Raw genomic sequence first — 20,709 nt, 5'->3', positions numbered from 1 at the left:
GATTTGTCAAATAGAGGAGAAATCATCGGCAGGTCAGTTTAAGTAGAGAACTATCACAGCGGATTAAAGAATTGAGAGACAAGAAGTAGAAATACAAAGCTTGGCTGTGAAAAGAGTGAATTAGAGAGGAATAGGTCATTAAGGGAAAGTTTATTTTGATTTTTGATCTGAAAAACAGGTTTCTCATCTGATAGAAAGGAGCTTCACAGTAGAAAGGGGCTTCACAGAAGTCCTGATTGACCAGCTTCCTTCTCACAGTATTTATTAAGCTACAAAGCATTGATATATTTTTCCAGTGACTAGAATACTTCTGCCTACCATGTAGGGTATCCATTTCCAAAGTCAGAGTGCCCCGGAGGCTCAGCTGTTAATTGGACTTATCAATTAAGAAGTTGCTTGTTCAAAATAGCTTTGTAACAAAGAGAAGTCTTTTGAGAGTTATTTAATCCAGGCTCTAGTGAAACCAGAGAGTGAGCCCTTTCTAATGACTGAGATACTCAAATCTAACCTGGACAAACTCATGTCAAACTATTGTTCCCTGACAAAATTTTCTAGACTCCAAGCAGACCATTTTTCTCATCTTTGTTATTTACAATCATGTTTTAGTGAATTCTACCAAACAGTACCCTCATATTCCTCCACCAGAAATACATGTAAGCCCCTGGATAATCTTGGTAACTATGTTTGGTTTTGGATAGTTTTTATTCTTGCTGCAATTTCCAAATTATTGGAGGTGATCTCCCTTCACTCTCCTTTACGAAGTATACCTCTTCTTTACCCGTTTGTTTTCTCATATTACCTGTTTAAGTAACTGAACAAAAATGCTAAAATGAAATCGTTTTCTTTCAAAGTACAATAATGGAATTTCCACCCTCCTATTTTTTTTAAGAAAATATAGAATCTAATAGAAAATTGTCACAGCCAGATAAAATGCTAGGATTGGATGTTGATGGTACTGATTTTAATGCGGATATTTATGATTATCAGAGAGCTCCTCATAAGCCTCTTGAGGACAGGAATTTGTTTTTGTCCTTTGTCTTCCTTACTCACAGTACTCTCCACTTGGTAGACATTCAGTAAATATATTGATGGATTGATTTTTAACCACAGAGTTCTAACAGATGGAATGGTGATTTATCATTTAGTAATAGATGTGTCTTCCTAATGCACAAAGTTTTGCTCTTTTCCCTAATAAAGCACATGAGACAGTATGTTCTTCAAAAATATTATCTTTTTTCTACCAAGATGGGGGCAAAATAGCACTTATGTGGGATTCCGGTGGTTTAAATTTTAATTAAATGACAATAAAGCACCCAGTCCACAGCTGGCAATGTATCTGACATGCATTTAAGTTTATTGAATTAAAGAATGAATTGGGCAATCATTTAGCTTGAGACTGCTCCCTTAACAGTAAAATAAAGTTATTACTAGGTGCTCCACCACCCACACAAGATTGTGGTAGGGAACAAATGATAGGATGTTTATGCAAGTGCTTTAGAAACTGTAAAGTACATTACTACTTTAAAGTGGGGATTTGTATGCTGACTTGATATCATTCCTATAAACTGGTATTTTCTAATGGCCATCAATTTAATAAATTTAGCATTTTTGCTGAAGTCCACAACTAATGTATAAAATTGTTTTAAACATTTGTAATACTGCATTGAAACTATCCCTAATTTTGCCTGCTTGCAGGTCCGTGGTGCTATGTACAACTGTGAGACTCACACTTGAAGAAAAACGAATTTTTTTGAGTCCCGTTTTCTACCTCTGAGAAACCGCAAGTAGAAATTGCACGAATCAAAGATTCCAACCTAACAGCTTAAGTTAATAGTGATCACAACACTTTAAAAAGGGAAGCGTACAAAGACCCCGAAAACAGCCTTCCCAATTAAAGCCACTTTGACTAACGACAGGGTCCGGTGGAGACCGAGAAGAGCGCAGGTCTCGGAAACCTTGGGAGAGAACCCAAGAATTCGTCTCCTCCCCCCTTCTACTGAAAACACCGCCGAGCGGCGACCGGGGTCCAGCGCCGGGACGGTTGGGGGTCCCCGAGCCAGCAGCCAGGACCCGCGGCCAGTTCGGGTCAGCGAGCGCCGCGGCCGTTGGGGACTCCAGCTCCCAGCAGGCACCGCTTCTGCGGCCGACGCGCGTGGCGGCGCTGCCCGCTGGGAGTCGTAGTGCGGTCCGGGTAGGAGAAAAAGGAGCCAACCCGGCTCCTTTCACGCACATTTCGGAAACTGGGCCTGGAAGGAACCACTCCAGCCCACCCGTGCTCAGGGTCCCTAAGGGACAGGGGCGAGTGGAGCAGGGCAGGCCGTGGCGGGAAGAGGCCCGGACGGCCGTGCACGTGGGGGGTGGTTAGCGCCGAGGAACCCGGAAGCCCCGCGCACCGCCCACCGCCGCGGTGACGGGTTAACGCTTCTCCAGGGTGGAGGTGGGGGCGGGGTGTGTGGAAGGAGAGGCCGTCCCACCCGACTCGTCTCAGACCCACTAGCGAGCCAGCCCTCCCCTCCCCCCACGAGCTCTACGCAGCGCAGACCCCGCCCCCCGGCCGCGGCGCGTGCGCAGGAGCCCCGCCCCTCCGCTCCAGCCCCACCCCCACACCCGCTGCAGCCGCCGCCGCCACCTCTCCCTTCCTCTCTGCTCTTTCCTCCTCCTGTTTTCTCTTCCCTCCTCCCCCTCGCCTCCTTTTCTCCTCCTCCTCCGGCGCTGACGCTCGCGTAGGGCCCTGGCGTCAGACGCGCGGGGGCGGGGCGAGTGCGGCGGGGGGTATAAGTAGAGGGTGCAGGAGGCGGTGCTTCCCCTTCTCCCCGGCGGTTAGTGCTGAGAGTGCGGAGTGTGTGCTCCGGGCTCGGAACACACATTTATTATTAAAAAAATCCAAAAAAAATCTAAAAAAATCTTTTAAAAAACCCAAAAAAAATTTACAAAAAATCCGCGTCTCCCCCGCCGGAGACTTTTATTTTTTTTTCTTCCTCTTTTATAAAATAACCCGGTGAAGCAGCCGAGACCGACCCGCCCGCCCGCGGCCCCGCAGCAGCTCCAAGAAGGAACCAAGAGACCGAGGCCTTCCCGCTGCCCGGACCCGACACCGCCACCGCCACCCTTGCTTCCCAGCCGGCAGCCAGCAGCCAGCAGCCAGCAGCCAGCGGCAGCCGATCGACCCCGTTCTGCGGCCGTTGAGTAGTTTTCGATTCCGGTTGATTTTTGTCCCTCTGCGCTTGCCCCCGCTCCCCTCCCCCCGGCTCCGGCCCCCGGCCCCAGCACTCGCTCTCCTCCTCTCACGGAAAGGTCGCGGCCTGTGGCCCTGCGGGCAGCCGTGCCGAGATGAACCCCAGCGCCCCCAGCTACCCCATGGCCTCGCTCTACGTGGGGGACCTACACCCCGACGTGACCGAGGCGATGCTCTACGAGAAGTTCAGCCCGGCCGGGCCCATCCTCTCCATCCGGGTCTGCAGGGACATGATCACCCGCCGCTCCTTGGGCTACGCGTATGTGAACTTCCAGCAACCGGCGGACGGTGAGAGCCGGGCCCGGCGGGCTGGCGGGCGGGCGGCCATGAGGCGCAGGCGGCGGCGGGCGGGCTAGGCCGGCGGGCCCGGGGGAGGGGACGGGCGGGCATGTCACCCCCTGAGGGCCGGCGGGGAGAGGCTTGGGCGCCGGGACCCCCGCTTCCCGTGCCCGCGGGGACCCGCGCTGCCGGCAGCCGCACGCCTGGCCACTTCCTCCTTTGCGACCATTTTCTCGGCCTCAGCCGCTCTCAAACTTTAGGGTGATGACGCGCCGGGAGGGTTGGTGAGATTGGGTTCTTCCACCGCTCTCCCGCCAGTAGCCGCGGGCTTCTGGGGCGTCGGGAGCCGAGCCCCCTTCTCTGGTAATAGGTGGAGGCGCTCCCACCACCCCGGGCTCCTGCCGGCGCCCCAGGACGCGGAGGAAGTGCGATTCGGTGCTCAAAAAATACCACGTGTTGAACCCTGTAACCTCACAGGCCCGAGGCCTGTCTCTGCTACTGGCCCAATCGCCTGGGGGAGCCACAGGGCCTTAGGATAAAGTTAATTTGGTGATGTGGTGGTCCTTAGGTTTCTGATTCCATTCTTAATAACTTGTCAGTAACCGATGGCTCTAGAAACGTAGATTACCGATGAGAAGCGCATTTGGGGTTTTCCCCGAGTTCAGGCATTTCTCACTAATACGAACAGCAGGTTGGTGGGAGCAGAGGGTGTGGAGGATGACCCTTTGGAAATGCACTGTTTTCTCAGGCATTGTAGGTTATTTGAGGTTTTTTTTATCCAAGTTAGATTCGTAATACTGGTAATACAGAATGTTTCTTCCCTTCTGAAATAGTTCTGTGCTTTCGAGAAGATCCCCCCCCCCAAATGTAATCAAATTTTGGCTGTAAACTTCGAGTGTAGTGTGGACTGGACCATTATACTTCTTGGCCTTCAGTAGTAAAGGTTTCTTTATTTTTTAAAGTGGTCTGAATATCCGTATGTCATGGGTAATTGAACAAAATAACAGTACTAATTCACGGAGGAAAAAATGTGGCTAAAACTTATCTTTTTATTTTGAAGTTAAACAGTTCAAAAAACAAAATTTGGCAAACAGATTAAGATAGTGGCATGATGAGTTCCCAGGATTTTCTTTATATTTGGATCAGTTAACTTCCAAAAGTCAGATTCACTCAATTTTATGGCCCAGTTTTGCTTTTATCCCCTCAAGCTGCTTGAAAACATGTCAGCTAATACGGAATATAAGGAATTTACTTTTAAATTTTTAATTAAATTAACTCAATAGGACTGGAAGTTATTTAATGATCAGCTTTTTGCTAGGTGAAGTTACTGTCACGATTTGGGTAGACATACTACTATTGAGTGACACAGCCAGAAGTTGTAAAACTGCACTGCAGGTTTCCTGCCCTTTTGCTCCGTAAGCAGTGGCTCCAAATGTCAGTCCATAACAATTTTTCCAAACTCTGGACAAGATTTACCGCTGAATGAATAGATTAGGGAAGATAACTTTGGGGCAGGTAATCACAATCTAAAGTTAACAGAGAACATTTGAACAAATTCGAAAGACTATAAAATGTAACTTTTGGAAGTGACTGTTATTCTTTCCAAGCTTAACAATTTTAAAACAGACCCAATTTTTAAAATATCTTGTGATTTGAAAAGTTGAACTTCAGGTTACCATGGTTACAGTACACTGTATGTATTCTCAGTCTATACCAGTGGGCCTGTACTGTAACCGCTCAAAAGAAGATAGCATTTGTTCATCTTACATTTGTTTGGTTTCTATATGTACAAATTACCGTTTTTCCAAATATTTTTTCAGTGGTTTTCTCTTTTCCTATTTACTGCAACATCGATGGGCTGTTAGGATAGCTTCTGAAAGTGACCAGTTTCCAATTAACAGGAAGAGGTGACTCATTCAAAAGACGGTTAAGCAAAGTCAGCTAAAAAACCTAGGGGAGCTGAGTAGGTGTGGTCAATTGATAATGAGCTGACAGCTGATTGTCACTATCTTCTAGAAACTGGAGCTTTCATTTATAAAAAGAAGTGGCCGGAAAATTTGTCCTCTCAATAAATTTACAGTTATATTGGATGGAATTTGTGAGAATTGGTGTTTCAGAACTTCAAATGGACTATGTTTTTTCCCTCTTGAGGACTAATGTTTTTTACTTAAGAATATATTTCTCCATGAAAAGTCTCAGTTTAATAAATGCCTCATGGTAGAGATGCACTTAATCAGTATTTCTAGACTCTGAAATCAGGGTTGATTCTGAAATTTTTCTAGCACTATGCAGAAATAATAGATTAAATGATCAGTTAAGTAAATCAATGACTGAAGATAAAATTGATTTAATATGTCAAGAAAGTTTAATGAGTGAATTGCGAATCTTACAGACCTGGCATTAAAAATTCCATATTCATTATATAGCTAAGTTTGCCAACCTCACATTAGTTTTTGAGGGGCTAATTCAAATCTTAATCTGAACAGATATAACTTTTTTTTTTAAACATAGTAATACGAAGTTTGTGCCATGAGTCCCTGAAATCACCCAGCTCCCCAAATCCAGGGACTTTATTATTATTTTTTTAATGGACTGATTTTTGTATAATATTGGCTGTGGTAAGCAAAGGAAAGGCCGATTTTGACAAGAAGTAAGGGAAGAAGTTAAAATATTTGAAAAAACTAAAAGCTTTTAAGTCTGGGTAATTTAGTTATCTAATATTTTTTATATTGTTCATTAAGCAGATTGTATGTGAAGGGATATCTTGGTTTTATGTTGAACCAAAAGGGGATTTTAAATTTATGGTAGTTAATGGAAAAAATGTTTCAGAAATACGTTGGTGATATGTCATCTGTTAAGATGGGAAATTAGGGGTTTCTGATAATTGTCTTCTTCTTTAGCGTTATACAATTTAAATCTAGACTAGTGTGAGGTGTAAGGCCCAGCAATCTTGAAATTTAGATAGGGAGAGAGGGGCCATTCCCAACTACTTTCCCCATAATAATTTATATAATTCTTAGTGGTCTAGAAATGTTTTGAAGTAATACTCTGAACATGTCTTTTCACAGCGGAGCGTGCTTTGGACACCATGAATTTTGATGTTATAAAGGGCAAGCCAGTACGCATCATGTGGTCTCAGCGTGATCCATCACTTCGCAAAAGTGGAGTGGGCAACATATTCATTAAAAATTTGGACAAATCCATTGATAATAAAGCACTGTATGATACATTTTCTGCTTTTGGTAACATCCTTTCATGTAAGGTAAGCAAAAATGTGACAGGTAAACATAGTGTTTTACCTTCTTGTAGCTTATTCCTTAAAAGAGTAACCATGCTATCTGTTAATGGGTAGCTTTATTTCCCAAATACCCATGCTAGGAGGCCTACAAGTTCTTTCTGAACACTGGAAAAAATGCCAAATCAATAGCAAGTAATGAAAAATTGGTATCTGTTTTTCCCTAGGTGGTTTGTGATGAAAATGGCTCCAAAGGTTATGGATTTGTACATTTTGAGACACAGGAAGCAGCTGAAAGAGCTATTGAAAAAATGAATGGGATGCTACTAAATGATCGCAAAGTGTAAGTATAAATAGTTAATCATGTTTGAGATCTGTTTTTTAATAGTCAATTCATTTTACAAGTTAATACATTTGTGCTCTTAAAGAGATTCAACTGGAGTGAAAATAATGAACCACATCTTGGTAGATTTTATCATTATGTTTTTTCCTTGTTTGTTGTGACAAATGAATAACAGTGAATTATTGTAATTAACTGGTCGACATTCAAGTCAGAAAGCAAAAGAAGATAGGTATACTGAGATACAAAGCTTTTTCAGAATAAGTGCATAGTTGAAAAACTAGGAATCCAGACAGAAACTTAATTCCTAAGGTAGTCATTGACCTGTTTTACATTTTGAGGAAACTGAGTTTAAAATAATTTGCCTGTATTTACCTGTTGGTTCAACAGGTAAGCTGGGATACAAACCCAGTGGTCTAAATTCAGAGTCTAAAGTTGGCTTTTTACTTGGCTGTACTACTACAGTTTATTGATGGGAGTAGTTGTTCTTTTACCTTTTCACCTTTCTTCACCCATTTAAAGGTAAAGTAGAATTAAACCAGCAATCTTTATAATTAATCTTTCCTGAGATAAACTTGTTTTTAAAAGTTGGCAGACTTTTTATATAATGGCACTGATAAAACCTCTGAGACTATTCTGCTGCAGGTTATAAAACTGCAGATTATATGAGCCCAAAGAAGTAACATCTCTAGTTTTTTATTGTTCGTGCCAGTGGTTTTTGTTTAATTATCTGAGCAAATTCAGCCGTAAGGTCATCTTATAAGTGAGCTGAGTTCATGTTGCTGTGTAAACTGCAGTGATGTCTTACAAATTGGGCTTAGTTCTAACAGCTCCACTGCATCACTCTTAAGGTGTGGTTCCTATAAATCACTTCATGAAGTGCTGTGGTCATTCTGTACATGAAGAAATTGTTAGGTACATGGTGTTACCTATTTAAATTTTTTGTCACTACATGATTAAGGAAAGACTGTAATGTAAAAAGAACCCGTATGTCTAAGAAACCAGCAGTTCCTCAGTGCAAACAATGTTTACAAAGGCTAGTTGTTAGAATCCTTATTTTTTTGAAATTGCACATTTTTAAATGAGAGAAATATTTAGCATCATTAGTATTAGAAGATGAAACTATCTTAACAGTTTGCCTGTTAACATGCTTGGGGGCAGGGGAAGAATGTCCAGTAATGGTGGGGGTCTAGATTAAATAAAGACTTAATTTATTGCTGTTTTGAGTATAAAATGGAAAAGTCTGTGTATATATAAACTTAAGGTCATTTATATGCCTTTTGAACTACCATGATTTCTGCAACTCTATCATAAGAACATATAACAGAAAGGCTCATTAAGCTCCAGCATTATTAACAAAAAGCATGAAGTTGTGATACCCACAGTGGAAAATTATGTTCCTGTTGAGAATGTTCCTAAGGCTAATAGCTTGGAGAAGCACCACAATATGGGTGGGGTGGGGAAGGTTAAGGAAAAGACCTAGGGAAAATCCGTCACGATTTGGGTGGTATCATGGAAGATGGTTTTTTACTTTATTTTACAATAGTCTTAAATGACATGTACTACTATTACATTAGGGGAAAACTAAAATTTTAAAACATTTAGTTGATAATGCTGCAAAGAAAATTTGCCAAGCTGTTATGTGTTAGAGTACAGAATTCAGAAGTTTAAATTTCTATTTTAGGAGAGCACAAACAATGTGCAAGGACCACTTTGAAATAGCAACGATAAAAGTTTTTTCTTTGGCATGGTTCATGTGTCACTCCCACTCATTTATATTGATAGGCATGATCTCTTTAACCCTGGGTTAGCTAGAAGGAAGGGAGGGAAGTGTGTATGAAGAAAAATGCTTCCTTTTTTCTTATAGTTAAGAAGTTTGTTCTTATTTTATGCTTCCATTTTTTTCACTTAAGGCACTTGTTTTTAGTGTGCTCTTTATTCGAGATTCTGAAATTAACAGTAACAATTACAAAATCAACCATCAGCCTTAATTAATCTGAACTTAATAAAATAGAACCTAATTTTATAGTCCTTACATATTTTATTAGATTTGTTGGACGATTTAAGTCTCGTAAAGAACGAGAAGCAGAACTCGGAGCTAGGGCAAAAGAGTTCACCAATGTTTACATCAAGAATTTTGGAGAAGATATGGATGATGAGCGCCTTAAGGATCTCTTTGGCAAGTTTGGTAATGTGTCTGAATTAAATTTTTACACTCAAAGTTCTGAGTAATTGCTCAACATTAGTTTTGGCTAATACTTTATTCTAAAGTGAATGAAAATGAAACTTAATATGGTACTTAAAAATAATTGTCGTTATCTGGATTAAACTACTGATAGTCCATTATACTACAAAGTAGTATATAAATAAAGGTTAATAGTGTTGTATTAGCACAGTAAGGTGTGACTGCCTAATTGGAACAGATTTTAAAAGGTTATGCTACAGTAAGAAATTGTGCTGGAATTCTGCACGTACAGATCCCATCTCATCAGAGGCATGCACATGATAACCGTCAACTTAGGGTGGAATGCAGTCTTTAGTTATGGGACAGGAAAGCTGGCCAGCTTTAGGATATTTGGCCAGTCCTATTAAAAGCCTCATGTTTGAGCAATTTGAAACGATGACATTCAAAGACAAAGCCAGAGATCCTGATTCCCGTGATATCTCCTTGGGATGGCCTTCTGAATCCATGGGATCTTAATTTGTTCCTTGAATTTCAAATTAACTTGATTAAATTTTAAATCTGTAAAGTGTAACCAGCCTCACTTTAGATAGTTGTAACTGATCAGAAGATGAACTGTAAATTGAACGCTTTTGCAGGTGATTTGCTTGTCCCTTATCATTTGTTGATCTAATAAGTTCAGCAGGTGGCTTTTTTTTTTTTTTGAGCACCTCAAATGATACAGAATTAGGAAATTAATACTTTATTATTGCTGATCTAGTAGGCCACATTGAACCCTCTACTCCTTTGAGCAAAAAACTTGTCCTTTTGACAAAGATTGTGTCTTGCATCTTACTCCAAATTCTCTTTAGTGACTGGTTTTGTATATTTCATCACCTTTTTTAATTAGAAGCTGTTGCTGAAGTTGAATACTGTTTACCAGTTACCCCAAATGAATAATGTTAAGTGAAGTGACCAATATGTAAATTTGTCAAATATTTTCTTGGCTATTTGTCTCATAGAGATTGGAAGTACAGCTTAGGACCAGAGGTACATTCAAAAGAAACAATCTACCTGTGCCCATACATCTTCCATATTTTCTATAATCAAATGTGATTTTTAATCTTTTCTGGCCCCACCTGCCTGAGATAATACCCACCTCAGTTACATGTCTTTTTCACTTGTGAGAACTGGGGCCACACGTCTCCAAATATGTGCTACTTCCTCAGAGTGATACTGTGTCTTTCCACGGGTCAAACCCTGTATTCCCTCGTCTCTCAGTTGAAAATCAAGTGGGCCAAGGGTTAAGAAAATCTTATTTCTTAATTCTGATGTCAGGAAATAAAATTGTTGGCCAATAAAAGGCAAATCTGGTTTGAACTAAGAATAAAATCTCATATTTAACACTCGTCTAAAACATATACCTCCTTAAATGGAGGGAGGGCTGTTTTAGGGAATAGAGTATTTAGCTTCTTAGTAGAAATACAAGGTCTTTGAAGAGACTTTTTTAATTTTTATTTTTTTCATGACTTTGTGTTGAAATTTGAAATGTATAAATGTTGTGTGGAATATGTTTGAATTATTTAAAAAATTTTTTTAGGACCTGCCTTAAGTGTGAAAGTAATGACTGATGAAAGTGGAAAATCCAAAGGTTTTGGATTTGTAAGCTTCGAAAGGCATGAAGATGCACAGAAAGTAAGACTCAAATATACTAACTAAAGATAGTATGGATTTCATGTATTTTATAATAAGAAGGGAGATCATAGAAGGTTTCCTTGCTCTCGTACGGAAATGTACATGCATTACATTGGCTATTTTACATGTATTGTTTTGAATTCCTTGAATTTTTTGTATTAGTTTTGAGGGTATAAATTGGGAATCTATATTCCCAAAACATTGAAGCCCAGTTACTGTGATGGGCCCACTTGAGCATGCGTAACTTGAAAATTTTTCTTGATTGTTAAAGCAGTGAACTTCTCTATTGCAAGTTAGTAATTAAAATTTCTGTGATTTCTTTAAGGCTGTGGATGAGATGAATGGAAAGGAGCTCAATGGAAAACAAATATACGTTGGTCGAGCTCAGAAAAAAGTGGAACGGCAGACGGAACTTAAGCGCAAATTTGAACAGATGAAGCAAGATAGGATCACCAGATACCAGGTTCATTTTTAATTGACAAGCAAAATAAGACAGGGATGAGGAAACCTATTTTACATTCATTTCAGTTACTGCCAGGTAACTGGAGGGTTTGTGAGGGGGAAAGGAGAAGAAACATGGGATAAAATACTAGGAAGTGTGCTTGAGTTCCACTGTGGTTTTCTTTTTCCTTTTTCGATAGTTTGTTTTTTTGTTTTTTAGGGTGTTAACCTTTATGTGAAAAATCTTGATGATGGTATTGATGACGAACGTCTCCGGAAAGAGTTTTCTCCTTTTGGTACAATCACTAGTGCAAAGGTAAACTTACATACTTTAAAATTTGGGGACAATCCATGCATGTTGGTAATATGTATGTAAGTTTCACATTTATACACCTGAGTGTTTTTCTTATTTCATAAATGAAGAGTCATATCGGGGTTTTTGTTGTTGTTGTTTTCCAAAAAGTCCGTCCTTTTTTTCTTCTTTTCTGGAAATCAGGATTTTGCCTCATCGCTTTACAGACATTCAAATTTGAAATAGATGTAGTAGCCTTGATGGTTTATTTTTGTAGGGTCAAGTTCTGAATTCTTCCCGAGGTTGCATTCGTTGACCATAGCGATTGACCCTCACATAATATGCATTGTGCTATTCCGTTTAACTGGTTATTTTTCTGCTTAAAGTGGCAACTTATTAGGGAACTATAATTGTTATCAGGCAAAATTTATATTCACTTACACAGTTCATTCTGGGGAGTCAAACTTTTAAGTCCCCTAGTAAAGGTAGATTTTCTTCCACTCAAAATCAGAAATGAAGAATTTCTATTCTGAATTCTGGGAATTTGATTTAATTAAGAACCTCTGTTCCAGGTGTTTTTTCTGATGTCCATGGTCCCAAGAATTCCTCTGTATGTAAAGTTTTGTGCATATGTATTTTGGGATATGGGAGGAGTGTCTAAAACTTTAGTCAGATTCTCAAGAGTTCAGGAAACATTAAAATTCAGTGCTCTGGAATGACCTCGTGGCTGATCTTCCTAACTCAACTTCTCCTGTTAACTTCATTGATCAAGGGAGCTTCTATGATAGGAAATGTTAGGGCCATACTTGATGAATACAAATAAAAATGAAGAGATGGAGTTGTCTTGCATTTTAGCCTGTGCTTTTGAGTACTTGGAGTGTGCTAGAATCCACTTCTGGGTATCTTTACCCTTTGTATGTTCCCTGAAAGTTGTTGAAGTTGAATATTATGCATGTTTTTAAAGTCCTTTATCGATCATAATATCACTCGGTGGCAGAGATGTGAAAATTTGGCAAGTTTATTCTGGAGGAGGAGCTCATGTGTTAATGCTTTTGCTAAAAAAAGCAGAAAGGTAAAAAGGGAAAAGTGATTTCCTCCCTCCATCCTATTTGGGTGTCCCTCCCAGATAATCTTCATGTTTGTCCAAATAGTTTTTGTAGATTTATAAACAATAATTTAGAAGACCAGGATGGTACTATACAGATTCTAGGACATGCAATTTCACTTAACAGGTCTGGATAGATATTTGCATATTCATTTCAGGGGTTTTTTTCCCCCTCTAAGAGCTGAATATTCATTGTATAGATATACCATAACTTATTTTACTGTACGTACATTGATAAACATTTGGGTTGCTTTGTGTGTTTCCGCTGTTAGACCCACCATTGTAATAAACATGTATCTTTACAAAAATGTCAGTATTTCTAAAGTTCCAGAATTAAAATACCAGGTTAGTGAGTATATTTAAAATTGATACAACCAACTTGTCCCAAAAGGTTAGACACATTCCTACTAGTCTTGTCCATTTAGTAGAAGTTGATATTACATCTTTTCCATTAGTGACATGCCTTTCATATGTTGAGTTTTCCCTGTTTGCAATTTTTATATTAGATTGGTTGTTTTTTTATTGATTAGAGAGAATTTTCTGTCAGCCCTTTGTTTTATATTGCAGATTCTTTCTCCCAGTCTTTAACTTAGGACTTCGGGGGTTTTTTCATCTTTCCTCATATTTTTGCATTTTATATTCAGATGTAGAATCTTTGGCAGTTTGATTTTTCAGTGTGCTATAAATAAGAGATGTGACTTAATTCTTCTAGGTTATCTCAATGTACCACACACATACTATATAATGCAAAGTCCATTTTTTCTTTGTTATTTTAAAATGTTAACTTTAATGAAATAAATTCCCATAACTGCATGGGTGTGTCTCAGGGTCTTGTTCTAGGTACAGTTGACATACTCAGATGTATAGCATAATGACTTGATGTTGGTGTTGTATATGTTGTCAGATGATCATAATCTAGTTTAATATCCATCACTATGCATAGTTAACAAAATTTATTTTCCTTGTGATGAGAACTTGAAAGATCTACTTTTCAGGAATTTTCAGATATGTAGTACAGTAGTCTAATCTCCATGCTGTACCTTAATTGCATTCCCAGGACTTAACTTGTAGCTGGGAATTTGTACCTTTTTAAAAACTCGATTTCCCCTACCCACTTTCCTCTGCCTTCAGCAACCATGAGGTCAGGTTTTTATGTTGTTGTTGTCTGGTTGGGTTTTGGTGTTTTGTTTTGATTCCACATGCAAGTGAGGTCACTGGACTGTTTCATTGCTATTCTGTTTGTACCTGTGCTACACCATACCAGTGAATATAGCTTAGAAAATGCTTATGTGTATTGCCCGGCTAGTGAGGAGTTCTTTGCACCTCCTCATTGCGTCGTTAGAAGATCTTTTTAAGTGTTTGGAAGCTTATTTATGGCCCTTTTGATCTTGAATGTGAAATTTTTATTTTGAAATGTGGATATTCTGAAATTCAGCTGCTCCCCCTTCCCCACCAAAGAATAGTAAAGCATCTTGTCAACTTGCATTGCTAAGTCAAATTTTAATTTTAGTAGGCCTTAATAGGATCATTCAGATACTTAAACCTTAATATTCTGTTGACAGATCTAAAATCTGAGCACATTTGCTGTCTTACCTCTACCTGTCTACTTTATCTTGCTTGGCTGAGATAATGCATGTGCATAGCTTGCCCTTAATATTGAGGTATTGAGGAAAAATTGTGAAAAAAATGAAAGCATTAACAGTGTTTGCTTATTTGAGTCAGTAGCTATAATTATAATGTAATGCCTTCAGAGCCACATTCTATCATTGAATTAACTTTTTTTTTTGTCTTTTAATAGGTTATGATGGAGGGTGGTCGCAGCAAAGGGTTTGGTTTTGTATGTTTCTCCTCCCCAGAAGAAGCCACAAAAGCAGTTACAGAAATGAACGGTAGAATTGTGGCCACCAAGCCATTGTATGTAGCTTTAGCTCAGCGCAAAGAAGAGCGCCAGGCTCACCTCACTAACCAGTATATGCAGAGAATGGCAAGTGTAAGAGCTGTGCCCAATCCTGTAATCAACCCCTACCAGCCAGCACCTCCTTCAGGTTACTTCATGGCAGCTATCCCACAGGTATGTTTCAGAAGAGAATAAAAACCTTACGCAGGTTTTCAGATTTGGTCATTTTTAGTTGTCTGTGTCTTACAGTAGACCTAAGATTAAAACATTTGAATTATGATTAAATTTGAAAAAAACTGTAAGAGTATAAGGACTTGGCTGAATGTTTTGAGACCATAGAGCTAGCTGCATTATTGCTTTTCTTCACCTGATACATGGTTTGCTCTCTACAGACTCAGAACCGTGCTGCATACTATCCTCCTAGCCAAATTGCTCAACTAAGACCAAGTCCTCGCTGGACTGCTCAGGGTGCCAGACCTCATCGTAAGCCTTTTGTTTTTAATTAAGGTTGTGAATTATTTGGACTAAAAATGTACTGGATAAATTAGCTATATTTCAGCAGTATATTGTTGATTTTCATAATTTAGGGTTGTGGGTGTTCATTTTGAGGATCCTAGTATTTTTTAAGAAGAATCCTAAAATGCCTCATCCTTCCTATCTTACTGACAGAGTAATTTCTTTGCTGGTTAGATTTTATGATATAGTTGGGAATGGATCCAACTTTTAACTTCATATTTGGATAGGTAGTAATTTTAAAAAAATCTTGTTCCGTTTGTGAGGATCAGAGTCCTGGCCTTTTGCACCTTACCTTGTGGCCCCATGCTATATCGTAGTAGCACTTGCAACCAGGTTTGTGTACCATGTTCAGATAGTAATAAGTCCTTGTTCTTCTGAATGAATGTTTCATGTTTCATTCTCTGATCTGGGAATTCTAGGAAAATGGCAGGTGAGAGACTAAGCTTTAAGATACTATTTGCATTTAGTCACTTTGGTTTTTTTGTTCAAACCTCAGCCCTAACAAAGCATTGAACACTTCCAGTGGGTTTTTTCCCAGGTAATGTGTGTTCTTCTGTTTTTCAATGTAGCATTCCAAAATATGCCCGGTGCTATCCGCCCAGCCGCTCCTAGACCACCATTTAGTACTATGAGACCAGCTTCTTCACAGGTTCCGCGAGTCATGTCAACACAGCGTGTTGGTAAGTCTTAAAATACTTTCTGTAAAAATTGATTGCCAGTTTGAAAAAATCACAATAAAAGTATGCAACCACATGTTTGTTTTTTAGCTAACACATCAACACAGACAATGGGTCCACGTCCCGCAGCTGCCGCTGCCGCAGCTACTCCTGCTGTCCGCACCGTTCCGCAGTATAAGTACGCTGCAGGAGTCCGCAATCCTCAGCAACATCTTAATGCACAGCCACAAGTTACCATGCAGCAGGTAGGACTTACTCTTTATAAAGATGGCAGGCCTTGGTTGCAGTTAAAGAAGCTAAAAAGACAATTATGAGAGCTTAAGCTATCTAGAACATTCTGCTCATTGACGTCCCATTTATTGTACATAAAAGCGTCTGTGGGAATTAGACAAAGCACATAAGGACGCCTAACTGACTGAACCACCCAGGCACCCCTACTTCTGTACTTTAAACTTAGAGAAAAATTCCCGTTTTTTTCTAGCCTGCTGTTCATGTACAAGGTCAGGAGCCTTTGACTGCTTCCATGTTGGCATCTGCCCCTCCTCAAGAGCAAAAGCAAATGTTGGGTAAGTGCCTTTGTCCTACCTAGTCAGTTACAGAGCAAGACTGACTACAAAATGGGGAAGATACTTCGCTGTCATTTTTTAGTGCAAAGGCAGGTCTCAGGTTCCAGGATTGGTCTGAATTGACATGTCTGCTAAGCATGTTAATAGTGTTCCCGGCTTTTAATGAAATACTTTGCTTTTGATGACTAGAATAATAGGGCATTATTTGCCATGGATCCCACCACAGTTTTGGAAGAGGGAATTTGAAGTAAATGAAAAACTTCAAGCACAGAATTAACAGCTTCGTTGCCTTGTGGTAGATTTTAATTGGTTTTTAACTATTAGAATGGTGGGTTTGGGCTTAGCATCTATATGTTATGTACAAAAGTGAGGTTCTTCAATCCAGTATTAATCACGGTGGCTGCCTTTACACTTTTGACTGAAGGAATTTGTGTATGTTTTTGATCCTAGGTGAACGGCTCTTTCCTCTAATTCAAGCCATGCACCCTACTCTTGCTGGTAAAATCACTGGCATGTTGTTGGAGATCGATAATTCAGAACTTCTTCATATGCTTGAGTCTCCAGAGTCTCTCCGTTCTAAAGTAATTTAAATTTGTCACTTACCTAACAGCCACTTCTACTATGTATTCCAGGACTTTTCATAGAAACTTGAACATCACTGAGTGCTTTATATAAGTCATGTGCAGTTCTAAGTTTTAGAAATCTCAGGTGTAAATTTATCACCATGGTGCTTTTATCCCCATTTTGTAATATATGTGGGGAAACAAGCAATTGAGAGTCAGAAATTGACCCTCTGTTCACACAGCTGGTCACGGACAGAGCTTAGTTTGAGCTCCAGTCAGTTTACCTCCAGCATCAGTGCTGTCTTAGCTGTGCTGCTGCTTTAGTGAAGAAAGAGGTTTGCCATTGTTTCTCAACTTTGAGGGGAGTTAAGGTGACAAGAGTAAGAAGTAAATGCAAGAGGGTTCATAATTGTAGAATAGTGCTGAAACGGAACCCAAAAGGATAAGGCTACAGTTGAAATGGGTTTTTTTGAAAGTGGTTCTTGCTACTTGAATCTGGGGAAAGGACTTTAGTTTGCCTTTTTTGGACATTTATATGTTGTGAATTTGAAATTCTTCTAGTTACTCCTTTTCAGAGCCATGTTTGTTCTTTTTTTAGGTTGATGAAGCTGTAGCTGTACTACAAGCCCACCAAGCTAAAGAGGCTGCCCAGAAAGCAGTTAACAGTGCCACTGGTGTTCCAACTGTTTAAAGTGAGCATTCCTTCCTGGGTTTATTGGTTTAAGCTTGTTTTTATCAGTTTGAGCATATTTTACAAGAAATCATTTTACCATTAATCCAAATGTATTGCTAACTTTTCAAAGAGAAGTAGAAATAGAAATTAAAGGAAATTTTAACTGTTAGCCTGGTATTGACTTGAATTTTGAAATCCAAGCACTTTTAAACGTTTTAGGTTATAATTTGTGTAAGTGGGCTTGGCTGTTTGTGTACTTACTCTCCAAGGACTTTCATAGCTTCTACCTTTCCTTGGGGTGCAGTACTAACAGTTGCCCGGGGCCTGCACTCTTCTTGCCCTTCATTACTTCCAAGAAATGGGGTAATGTAGCAGCATAGCCCAGACCAGAGATTGCCAGAGCTTTTCTGTAAAGGACCAGATAGGAAATATTTTAGGATTTGTGGGCCATGATGTCTATGTTGTAATTACTGTAGTTTTAGGATGAAAGGACTCCTAGACCTTACATAAATGAATAGTCGTGTCTGTGTACCAGTGAAACTACAGAAACAGGCTGCAGACTGAATTTGGCCACGGGCTTTAAATTCACTACTGACAAGTGCCAGGATTGGTCATCTTGTTTTGTTGTTGGTACTTGGCCGGTTGCGTCTATACCGGCGTCTATACATTTTAAATTTGCACAGTGTTATGTTTGATACATTTAATATAATATGATTGCCAGTATACCAATAACTAGTAGTTCTATTGCTCATTATTTTTAGCAGTTAGAATTATAAAGTGCTAGCCTCTTAGCAAGTTTGATGATTACATTTTTTTCTCCCTGCATTCACAGATTGATCAGGGACCACGAAAAGAAACTCGTGCTTCACCGAAGAAAAATATCTAAACATCGAAAAACTTAAACATTATGAAAAAAAACATTGCAAAATATAAAATAAATAAAAAAAGGAAAGGAAACTTTGAACCTTATGTACCGAGCAAATGCCAGGTCTAGCAAACATAATGCTAGTCCTAGATTACTTATTGATTTAAAAACAACAAAAAACCACAAAAAAATAGTAAAATATAAAAACAAATTAATGTTTTATAGACCCTGGGAAAAAGAGTTTTCAGCAAAGTACAAAAATTTAAAGCATTCCTTTCTTTAATTTTGTAATTCTTTACTGTGGAATAGCTCAGAATGTCACTTCTGTTTTAAATAACAGAATTGATAACTGAGCAAGGAAACGTAATTTGGATTATAAAATTCTTGCTTTAATAAAAATTCCTTAAACAGTGCAGTGTTGTTTCATTTCTCTTTGTAATTGGTTTTCCACAAATCGGTGATAAGCTGGAGTTGGCAGAAGAACCTCTTCATGATAAAGGTGATGTTAAGTTCAAGGATATCATAGTTTTATGGAAAAAGGGGCACAAGAATTTATCCAGTTTGTTTTATGAATTTAGATTTCCATGTGAATTCTTGAACCAAGGTATATTTGTGTTGTTTAAAATTTTTTGAAATGATGCCAGTTTGACTATATTAAGGTTTCTTAGCTGGAAGTTAATTAGCTTAAACCTTCATTATATGGTGTGAAACAGTAACAGCAGTGAGTCCTAAAGTTAGGATTAGTTTTAATCCTTATTCTTGAAAAGATCTTTAATTTGATAGGAAATGAAGTCACAATCGTCAACTAATAACCTTGTCCCCTAAAATACTTGTGAAAAAGTATGTGGGGCTTCTCCATCTAGAAGACGGATTTAGAAGATGCGGGCCAGGGTCCAGTCACCTAAATAAAAATCCTTGGTAGTCTGAATACATTGTTGAGAGAATAGCCTAGTTTTAATTTCTGTTCCATCCTCCACGTATACTACTAGCAAAGTTAAGTTTTCTGGGTTGTACATCTGATTATCTAAGACCAGGCTAAAATAATTTCAACACAAACTCTTCAGGAGCAAATAATCCAGAAAAGACCATGACTATGACAGTGTTATCCTCTGCATAATGAAGCTTTAATCTCCGCTTCTCTTGAAACTCCAGGTGCACATGTTAACCCCCACCTACCACAATGGCTTAAATATGTATTTTGTCTGACCGTAGACTTACCCTCTTACAGGCTGACCGAACACGTAGATGAAAACAATTTCTCTTAGTCACAATGCTTTAAGGCAGAAAAGTATATACCATTTGATCTAAAGTAGCAGATAGGATTTGTATAGAGAATAGGTTTCTATACCCTGCATAGTTGGGATTTCTTTTGTGAGACTACCTATCACTCCCATCTGTTCTTGAAAGGTCTTTATTAGATGTAGCAAACTTTCCATACTATTGAGAGGAACCAACAAAAGTGTAAAGTATTTAGACCTTTGTGATCTGCTTGTAGGAAACAAAAAAAATCTACATTTGGTTATTTGATGATATATTTGCAAATTCATCTACTCACCAGAAGTTAACTTACAGCCCAGAAGTCTATTTCCTTGCCTTTACAGTCATTTGCCAACATGGCACAGAAAATCTGAGTTGAAACAACCTTTGTGAGGTTTATCGAGCTAGGGCCATGTTCTTGACATTTCTGTGCTTGTTGGTGATTGTGCTGTTGAAATCATTCCTAAGCATAACGTGTAAGTGCTGTCTGGTGTCCCTAGGTTCAGTAAGGTAGATGAGCTTCATTCAGGCATAAGTTCTAGAGCTGTTGGCTGAGTTCAAGGTTAACTATGTATTAAGTAAGGTGTCTTTAAACAGGAACACATGAAGCAAGGATATATTGATGGAAATGGGGCTGGCTTACAGGTACCTGTTTCCCCCAGGAGCAATGATTCAATATTTGCCAATACATTGTTAGTAAGACTTCATAGAACATAATAACAGCCACAGTTAATGAAGGCTGGTTGTAGCTCCTAGAAAGAGCTTATAACCTACAATGGTTTATTTTGAAGTGCCTAATTTAATGTGTGATTTGAAGTGAAGCAGAATAAGATGACTAGCGTGCTCCTGCACATCTTTTCTTTTTTTTTTTTTTTTTAAAGATTTTATTTATTTATTTGACAGAGAGAGAGC

The 20,709-nt window shown here is 39.1% G+C and overlaps 1 protein-coding gene across 2 annotated transcripts; it reads left to right on the top strand.

The window, feature by feature from the left end:
- The first annotated feature begins 2,824 nt into the window (after positions 1 to 2,824).
- On the top strand, positions 2,825 to 18,953 carry PABPC1 (poly(A) binding protein cytoplasmic 1). Of its 2 annotated transcripts, XM_045077993.1 has the most exons (16): positions 2,825 to 3,181; positions 3,295 to 3,523; positions 6,583 to 6,776; positions 6,977 to 7,092; positions 9,138 to 9,277; positions 10,851 to 10,945; positions 11,271 to 11,408; positions 11,607 to 11,702; positions 14,582 to 14,854; positions 15,073 to 15,163; positions 15,766 to 15,876; positions 15,964 to 16,118; positions 16,355 to 16,439; positions 16,890 to 17,020; positions 17,601 to 17,694; positions 18,508 to 18,953. In XM_045077993.1, the coding sequence occupies exons 2-15, from the start codon at positions 3,331 to 3,333 to the stop codon at positions 17,691 to 17,693; spliced, it is 1,911 nt and encodes a 636-aa protein (XP_044933928.1). In that variant the 5' UTR covers positions 2,825 to 3,181; positions 3,295 to 3,330; the 3' UTR covers position 17,694; positions 18,508 to 18,953. The 2 variants fall into 2 exon arrangements, with proteins under 2 accessions (XP_044933928.1, XP_044933927.1); XM_045077992.1 differs by having other exon boundaries at positions 2,825 to 3,523.
- The last annotated feature ends 1,756 nt before the right edge of the window (positions 18,954 to 20,709 follow it).

Source organism: Mustela putorius, unplaced genomic scaffold (assembly GCF_011764305.1).
Source record: "Mustela putorius furo isolate JIRA1106 unplaced genomic scaffold, ASM1176430v1.1 tig00000228_pilon_pilon_pilon, whole genome shotgun sequence".
Lineage (NCBI taxonomy): Eukaryota > Metazoa > Chordata > Mammalia > Carnivora > Mustelidae > Mustela > Mustela putorius.
Note: the sequence above shows the minus strand (reverse complement) of the source record. Positions and strands in the feature narration are given on the sequence as shown.